General features: G+C 47.4%; 1 protein-coding gene across 1 annotated transcript; it reads right to left on the reverse strand.

Moving 5' to 3' along the window:
* Positions 1–3,428: 3,428 nt before the first annotated feature.
* On the reverse strand, positions 3,429–6,780 carry RPL7 (ribosomal protein L7). Its single transcript, NM_001252227.1, has 7 exons — positions 6,747–6,780; positions 5,893–6,001; positions 5,382–5,548; positions 4,532–4,669; positions 4,308–4,417; positions 3,797–4,006; positions 3,429–3,486 (listed from the first exon to the last, which is right to left on the reverse strand). Exons 1-6 carry the CDS (start codon positions 6,758–6,760, stop codon positions 3,798–3,800), a joined length of 747 nt encoding a protein of 248 aa, NP_001239156.1. The 5' UTR covers positions 6,761–6,780; the 3' UTR covers positions 3,429–3,486; position 3,797.
* Positions 6,781–8,160: the final 1,380 nt, after the last annotated feature.

Below are 8,160 nucleotides of genomic sequence, written 5' to 3' on the forward strand. Positions count from 1 at the left end.
AATCGGTTCTGGGATTGCACCCAAAGTGGAGAACAAAAGACCAAGGATTACGTGGATTAAGCGTACACTAGCAGTGAATACGTGATCAAATGTTTATTATTAAATGGTCTACTTTTGAGTCGCTTTCACATCCTCTTGGCTATCCTATCCCATCTGCCACTGACACGGTCTCCCAACTCTTGACTCCTGCTGTTTTATCACCAGTTGTCCAAATTCTACCTCCTTTGTGAATTTTCCCAATCTGCACAGCATGAACAGTCTCCTACATTCCCTTAACATGCTGTTGTATTTTCACATAAAACCTACACAATAAAACTCATTTTTGAGTCCTTTACAGTAATATGTGTATCACTCACACACACACCTTAACCTCCATGAACACACAGTGCAGCCCCTACTCCTCTCACTATTCACCATGGACAATGTGCCAGTAACCAGAAAATCAAAAATTTAAATTGCTATTGCTCTTAAGAGGCTTGATTCAATCAAAAAATCCCAAAAGGACTCCAATGCACCAGGCATTATTCTAAGTGCCAAAACAGAGAAGGCAAACATTCAAACGTTATAGTGGTTTCAGTACATATTTTCAAAACCTTGAGTGGCTGTGAAAAGCAACAAGAATAAATGGAAAAAACATTTCAGGTAATTGAGATGCTATGACAAATATAGGGTTATATTAAGAGACGTGTCAGAGAAGGTCTCTTTCCAGAATTAAAAAGTCAAACACAGACCTGAGGGCCCAGTGTTCTAGACACAAGATTTTAAGGGTCAAGACCCTACATTAGAAGCTTGTCATTTTTGAGAAAGAAGATATAGCTGGGAACTAGAAAGACCAAGGAATAGTCCTCCCAAACATTTCTCTGCTGTAATTCCTGGAATATGCTGCCAAGGTAGGGACTTTTCTGATATATTTAAAGTAAGGAATTAGAGATGGGAAGATTATCCTGGATTATCTGGGTAGCTCAACTTGATCACAAGGGTCCTTACACTTTGAAGATGGAAGAGGCTATAAGCCAAGAAATACAAGTTATTCCTAGAGCCTTCAGAAGGCAGGCAAGCCTGATGACACCAATTTAGCCCAGGGAAACCAATTTTGGACTTTTTACCTCTGAAATTGTAAAAGACAATAAACCTGTCTTAAATCACTTAGTTTTAATTTGTTACAACAGCAATAGGAAACAGAAACTTAGTGCCTACTCTATGTCAGGTACTAGGTTGGAAGGACTAAAAAGCTGGCCTTAAAAAAAGTTTATTGGGATCCCTGGGTGGCGCAGCGGTTTAGCGCCTGCCTTTGGCCCAGGGTGCGATCCTGGAGACCTGGGATCGAATCCCACATCAGGCTCCCGGTGCGTGGAGCCTGCTTCTCCCTCTGCCTGTGTCTCTGCCTCTCTCTCTCTCTCTATTGTAAATAAATAAAAATAAAAATAAAAAAATTAAAAAAAAAAAGTTTATTATCCAAGGAAGAGAGACTTCTGTATGAAAGCAAGGTTTTGGCTGGTTTGATACCAAATCTGTAAAGGAAAGCAGTGGGGGCAGAATGTTATCCATCTTCCCCTATGGGGTGGGTCCCAGCACCCCCAAAAGCAGATACATCCTAGACATCCCAGTAGCACTTATCTCACATTGTGCTAGGTCTAGCGTACTAATTAGGACTGAAACATGTAAGTATAAGCCATTTTCCTTTGTATGACCCTGCCAGGCAGTACTCAAGCTACTATATATAATAAATATTTCCTTAGTATTTTGAGCCAGAACTGCTCTAAACATTTTATATTATCTGACATCTTCATCAAAATCCTTATTAGGCACAGCTATCTTCCCCATTTTGCTGATGAACAGATTAATTATTGGCCCAAGCCATTAAGTGAAGGCTGGGTATGAACCCACTTTGGCTCCAGAGCCAGCACTCTTAATCCAGCCTACCACAAAGGAACTTTCAAAGATAAGCAATACCAGTTAACACCTGTTAAAGATCAGTGAATGTAGTAACTAAGCTTTGTGACTGGAAAACCAGGGTAGTGGGTTCTTACAATGGTGGATCGTTAAAGGGTACAAATGTACATTTACATATGTGAGGTGAATTTCTGTAGTAGAACCTGCTGGGTAGGGCCCAGACTTTCAAAGGTTAGTTAGCCCCTTCTGGCATACAGATACCATCTTTTAGGTGGGTTTTCTAAACAAGGTGTCAACCTGCATTTCAATAGGTTCTAACAGTTCATATCCCTTTTTGGGCCTCAGAACCCGGTGAAGACAGACCAATTACCCCCTACTTTATGCACTAGGACCTGACTGCAGGAATTATCACCTTGACAACATGCCTTCCTCCACTCCCACTCTTTGAAACTGCCTAAATTCCTTTATTCTGAAGCAACTGCTTTAGCCTTCTCTATGGCAACTAGATGTCTGCACCTCTTCCCAATTCCCAAACTCTTATTTCCCCAACCTCTGGACCTCCGGCTCCACTCAGATTAAGAATTTATATGGAAAATTGAATTTCCCAGACTGAAAACAGAAACAGATCCAGACGACATGTACTGCCAATACATCGTGTTTCCTTATCCTACATATTCCTACAAAGCTCTCTTCTTACCAGCTTCCAAAGCTTTGGAAAGCAGCACAAAGTGCTACTTTGGGTAATGTATCTATTCATGGGCTGTAACAAACCTACCACCTATGGCTAGCTCCTTTCAAACACTAAGTAGGGATGATACTGATGCAGGTGTCAAAAGAATCAACAAGGCACCTGTTTCATAATGCATCATGACCCTGGCACAGTGAGGGCTACAGAAACTTTTGTATGTACTTTGTATCATATTCTATAGTGAAAACTGTCAGTTCACTAATCTAAGTGAGATACATACAATACATATGAATGTTATTCATAAAATTCAATTTTTGCTCACTAGTGCTATTGGTGCTCCAAAATAACTTGTATCTATGGGCACAAATTTCATTTCTTCCTTTGTAATATACACAATTTATAACGGAATTACTTAAAATCTTACCTAAATATGCAAAACAAGAAAAAACAAAAATTGGAATGCAAAATGAAAACATGGTCACACAGTACTTTATAGAAAAGTCAAAGCCTCAGAAGATAGAATTTCAGCAACAGTATTTTTATTCGTAAACTGAATTTTTATTACCTTACCCATAAATCACGCACAAAGGCCTATGAAATAGGCTTCCTTCGAACAGACCATTTTGGCTAACTCAATGGCACAATTCAAAAGTGAAAAATTAAGATTTATGCTCTGTAAAGAGTCTTTAATAAACCCAAGGAATATTTTCCCACCAAGATACAAACTAGATCCTAAGTTTGAACGCAAATGCTGATGACTTGGCTTAATTTTATCACACCAAGGTTTGCCTGTCAAGGGACAGCAGAGTCAGGCTGGAAAAAAGTCACCAAGACAACAACACATTTCCATTTGAAAGTAGTCATTTATTAACTGACCAGATTACAAAAATAATCATGGTAGATACCTGAAAAGGAAAACAAAACTAATTAAGGAAACCACCTTAATAGATTATAATTAACATAAATCAAGAAATTAAGAAAGTGCTCCAGTTTCCATCCTTAAGATAAAAACCCCACGCTTTTTTCTCTTCTCCATAATGTCCCCAAAAGGAAGGAGTAATCAAATCAACTCTAATCAAATTAAGATGGTTGGCTATTTCCCTCCCTTAAAAATACTGATTAGAACCCAACCAAACCTCCATCACTATTTACCCAAAAAGGTATGAAACTATCATTTTTATTAAGTAAACTTCTATTAAGATGTAGCTTGCTCACCTTAGTTCATCCTTCTAATAAGCCTATTGATCTGGTCTTCCCTGTTGCCAGCATCTCCACCTTCTACAAAATGGGTGGTCTTTTTCTTCATTCCGCCACGTGGAGAAGATAATTTGAAGGGCCATAAAAAGTTGTTGGCTTCTTTGAAACGTTTTCCAACGGTATAGATCTCGTGAATCAGATCCTCCATGCAGATGATGCCATATTTACCTGAATATTTTAAGATCATTAAAATCGTTAGCTGTTTTCACAGATTATGTTAGGATATTCAGCAACAACAACTACTGTCTGAGAGACTTTAAATCAAGAGTAAAGAAACAAAAGGGAAATACATGGCTACATTTACCAAGATAAAGCTTGACCCACTGAAATCATAACTTACATTTTCCATAGACTTGTGCATTGTAGGGCATATGGCTAAGATTCATAACAGAACGTAAGGCCACAAAGTGCCAGAAAATGCCAACTTTGTCTCAAAGATCAAATTTCACCTCAAACAGGCAGAACTTACCAAGAGACCGAGCAATCAATGTGTTATCTGTCAGGGCAATTCGCTTCTTGTTGATCTTGCCATAACCACGCTTGTAGATCAATTCATTCACTGACTTCAGGTTTGGGTACCTGAAACGGGAAAAACCAGACATAAATGGCCAAAGGTTATCACCATTAGAATACTTAAAACCCATCTTGCTAACACAGCCAGTTCAGAAAGAACTCACGGGAAAAGAGACTTACCCCCATGCTATATACGGTTCCACAATCCTTAGCATGTTAACTGAAGCCTTGTTGAGCTTAACAAAGGTGCCATTGAAGATCTGGCGAAGGCGAAGAAGCTGCAACACCTTTCGAACCTTTGGGCTCACACCATTGATACTGCAGCGAAAAAAAAGAATTCACTGAGCTTTATCAGAATTTATATTAATAAACGAGGAATTAACCATTATAAATTTCGGACAACTCAAGTCCCATCTAAACAAGACTCTTTTCACATTACGAAGACCATTGGCGTTTTTCCTTTAGTTAGCTGAACTATTCTATCCCCTGACCCAACCTGCCTCTTCCACAACAAGCAGGCTTTCTGTTAACACGTACCTTTTGACATTTAAAACTTGTCTCATTTCCTTGTTTTGGATACAAGAGTACCTATGAACCTACACTTTAGCCTCTATTTTAAAAGATTTTATTTATTTATTCATGAGACACACACACACAGAGAGAGAGAGAGAGAGAGAGAGAGGGGCAGAGACACAGGCAGAGGGAGAAGCAGGCTCCATGCAGGGAGCCTGATGTGGGACTCAATCCTGGGACTCCAGGATCACACCCTGGGCTGAAGGCAGCACTAAACCTTTGAGCCACCTACTTTAGCCTCTTTTGAATTAAAATTCAAATACCCAGTTAGAGAACAGATAAGGGCTTTGGGCCCAGGGCTTGCACAACAAAACCATCAAAACACCACCTCATGTCCTAGCGACACCAAAATCTTTATTCTAGTGTTTCAGAAACAACGGCCCCAGAAGTTACGAAGTTCTGCTGAGACCCTGTAGACTTCCCTTCGAAACCAGGATGCAGTTAAAACCCAACTTACCCTCTGATCCTGATGACAAATGCCAACTTGGGTTCTGCAGGCACGTAGAAGTTGCCGGCTTTTCTCGCCATCCTCGCCATGCGAATCTCAGTTCTGTACATCTGCCTGTATTCCTTGTGGTAATGCTTAGCCTTTTCATAGATAAGCTTCCTCCTTGCCTTTCGAAGCTGGAAACCAAGACCAGTTATTCCCCCGATTTTTAACTCAACACCATTAGCCCTTAACACCTAAGGACCAGTTCCTTAGCGGTCCTCTTTATTGCCAACACCAGTTCTACAGAGGGAAAAAAACGTTCCCCTGAAACCTCTTCCTTGCTGTAGGGTGCATGAATTATTTCCAAGCACAGACACCACCACCTTCATTTACTGTCGCTCTGAAGAGCTAATACTAACGCCCAAGCTCACTGGTACCCGGGGGGGGTAAAGAAGCCTCGCTGAGAAGGAAGCCCGATTTTCAATCCCAACCCCAAGGCCTCTCTTTACACGGAGAGGTGCCCCACAAGTTGACTTACCATCTTTTGGGCAAACTTTTTTCTCAGACGCTTGATCTTCAACTCCGCGAAGTTCCTTCGCTTTTTCTTAAGGGTTTCCGGCACAGCAGGAACCTTCTTCTTCTTCTCTCTGGCATCAGTGAACACAAACTGACCAACAGCTCCAACAGCACACGCACGACCCCGCACCGCTGCGCGTCCGTCCCGAGCTTGGTCATCGAGCCATACCGCCGTCACTGGCTCTACAACCTCGCCCCTTTAGCTTCTCCAACGTGCTGTGCTGCAGGATGCAGACTTCGGCGGGGTTCTAGGCCAGGGATCCTCGGCCTTTCAACACGAGGCCCTCCGAGACTACAGCACACTCCCAGCGAATGCACGGTCAGTCCCGGGCTCCCAGTTAGAGCCAGCACGGCAGAGACCGAGGAACCTGCTGCAGGACTCGATCTACCCCTAGACTCTTCCCGAGTCTGCGCGTGAAGAGCTTAGGAGTCTCAGGAAAAGACGTTGTGAAAACCTCCCAAGCACCGCCCTCATTCAGGTCTGAAGTCCCACATGCTGAAAGCAAAGGCCTGACGACAGGGGCGACCGGGCCAAATACCAGGCAACGATGAGCCCAACTGAGGCGTTCTGAGCCTCCCACCGGTCGCGCACCTATTCGGCTCTCATCCCTCGTTCCCGGTATCCCAAACCTCCGCCCCAAGGCCGCCTGCATCCCATCTTGGCCTGGCGCCCCCCCACTAGTGTCACAGAGCGTCACAAACACACAGACAAGTGGGTAAAGGTACAGGCTACAGCCGGATCGAGGGAAAACGAGACAAAAAATCCCCAGTTTCGTGGATGGAGAAGGATTATCAAGCGGACGAAGAGCAACTTACTCTGCACCCTCCATGGTTCCAGCCGGAAAAAGAGGAAGTTGGCGCATGCGCGCTGCCCACTTAAAGACGACAAGCGCGAAGCCCCACAACTCATAGGTGTCCCGGGATAAGCCAGAAAAGAACTCGCAACTGAGAACTCTCGCAGACACAAAATTAGGTGCTCCCTGTGTCTGCCTCTTGCGATCAAGTTTCGGGCAAAATTCGTAGGAGATAGTGCGTGCACCGATTAGACTCTTTAATCAGCATCACAAGAGCAAAGAATGCTGACACCTTGACTCCTCGGGGTCCTAGTCCCCAGGCTGCGCGGACTCGAAGTGCACCCGGCGATGGACGCAAATAACACGCCGCACCGGCGTGAACTACAAGTCCCAGCATGCAGCACTCTCACCGCCCGCCCGGCCGGAGGGCGACGCTCGACCGGGGGCTGTAGGCAACCACGGCGGTGGTGAGTTCAGCCAGGGAAAATGAGAGCCTTTCGGCCCACATTCCACAGGGCTGGCTGCGAGTCCAAGTCGCGGCCGAGACCTGTCTTTTGACGGCCCTTCCCGGCTGTCTGCCATCGCTGGCCACAAGCCGGCACCCCGCGGCCGCGCTGCCGAGGTCCTCGTCTCGGTTCCTGCCAGCCTGCGGGGCTGTCTTCCTCAGCGCCTGATCGCAGGCGGGGCCGTCCAGAGTCCCGCTGCTCAACCACAGCGGCGAGATAGGGACTAGCGCCGACTCGACGGCGGGAGGAGGATGGCCCGGGCACTGCGGCCCGCCAGGCCCGGCAGGCGGAGGCCGGGACACCCTGCGGCAGGGGGCGTGAGCTGCGAAGGGAGGCGCGACGGGGGCTGGAGGCTGCGGCCACGGCCATGTGAGAGGGGCTGCCCCGCCGCGGTTCGGCGGACGGCGGGCGGGGGGCTGGGCCGGGGGCGGGGTGCGCCCGGGGGCGGGGAGGGCCGAGCGGAGGGAGGGCCGATGCCGCTGCCGGCTCTTCCCGGGCGAGGGTTATATAGCGCGGAGCGTGGAGCCCGCTCAGAGGCGGCCGGGAGGGCTCCGACTTGCGGGCGGCGCCGCGCTGCGGAGCCCAGTGCCCGAGTGACAGCCGCGGGGAGTGCGGGGCAGGGGACGCGGGAGCGCGGGGGCGGCTGCAAGCCGTTGGGCAGCGCCCCGCCGCGCCGGGCGAGTCGCCCCTCCGCGGCGCCCCCGCCGCCCCGCACCCCACTCTCCCACCCTTTCGCAACTTGGGTCAAGTTGACAACTCCCGCGGCGGCCGGCGGGCCCGTGCGGTCTGCGCTGCGCGCCCCTCCCCAGGGTGAGAGGGAGCCGCCGCGCCGGCTCCGGGGACGCTCGGGCGGCGGCGGCGGCGGCGGCGGCGGCGGCGGCTTGGCCATGAGGGCGGCGCGCGCCGCCTGAGTCGCGGCTGTCACCGCCG

The sequence above is a fragment of the Canis lupus genome, chromosome 29, assembly GCF_011100685.1.
Source record: "Canis lupus familiaris isolate Mischka breed German Shepherd chromosome 29, alternate assembly UU_Cfam_GSD_1.0, whole genome shotgun sequence".
Lineage (NCBI taxonomy): Eukaryota > Metazoa > Chordata > Mammalia > Carnivora > Canidae > Canis > Canis lupus.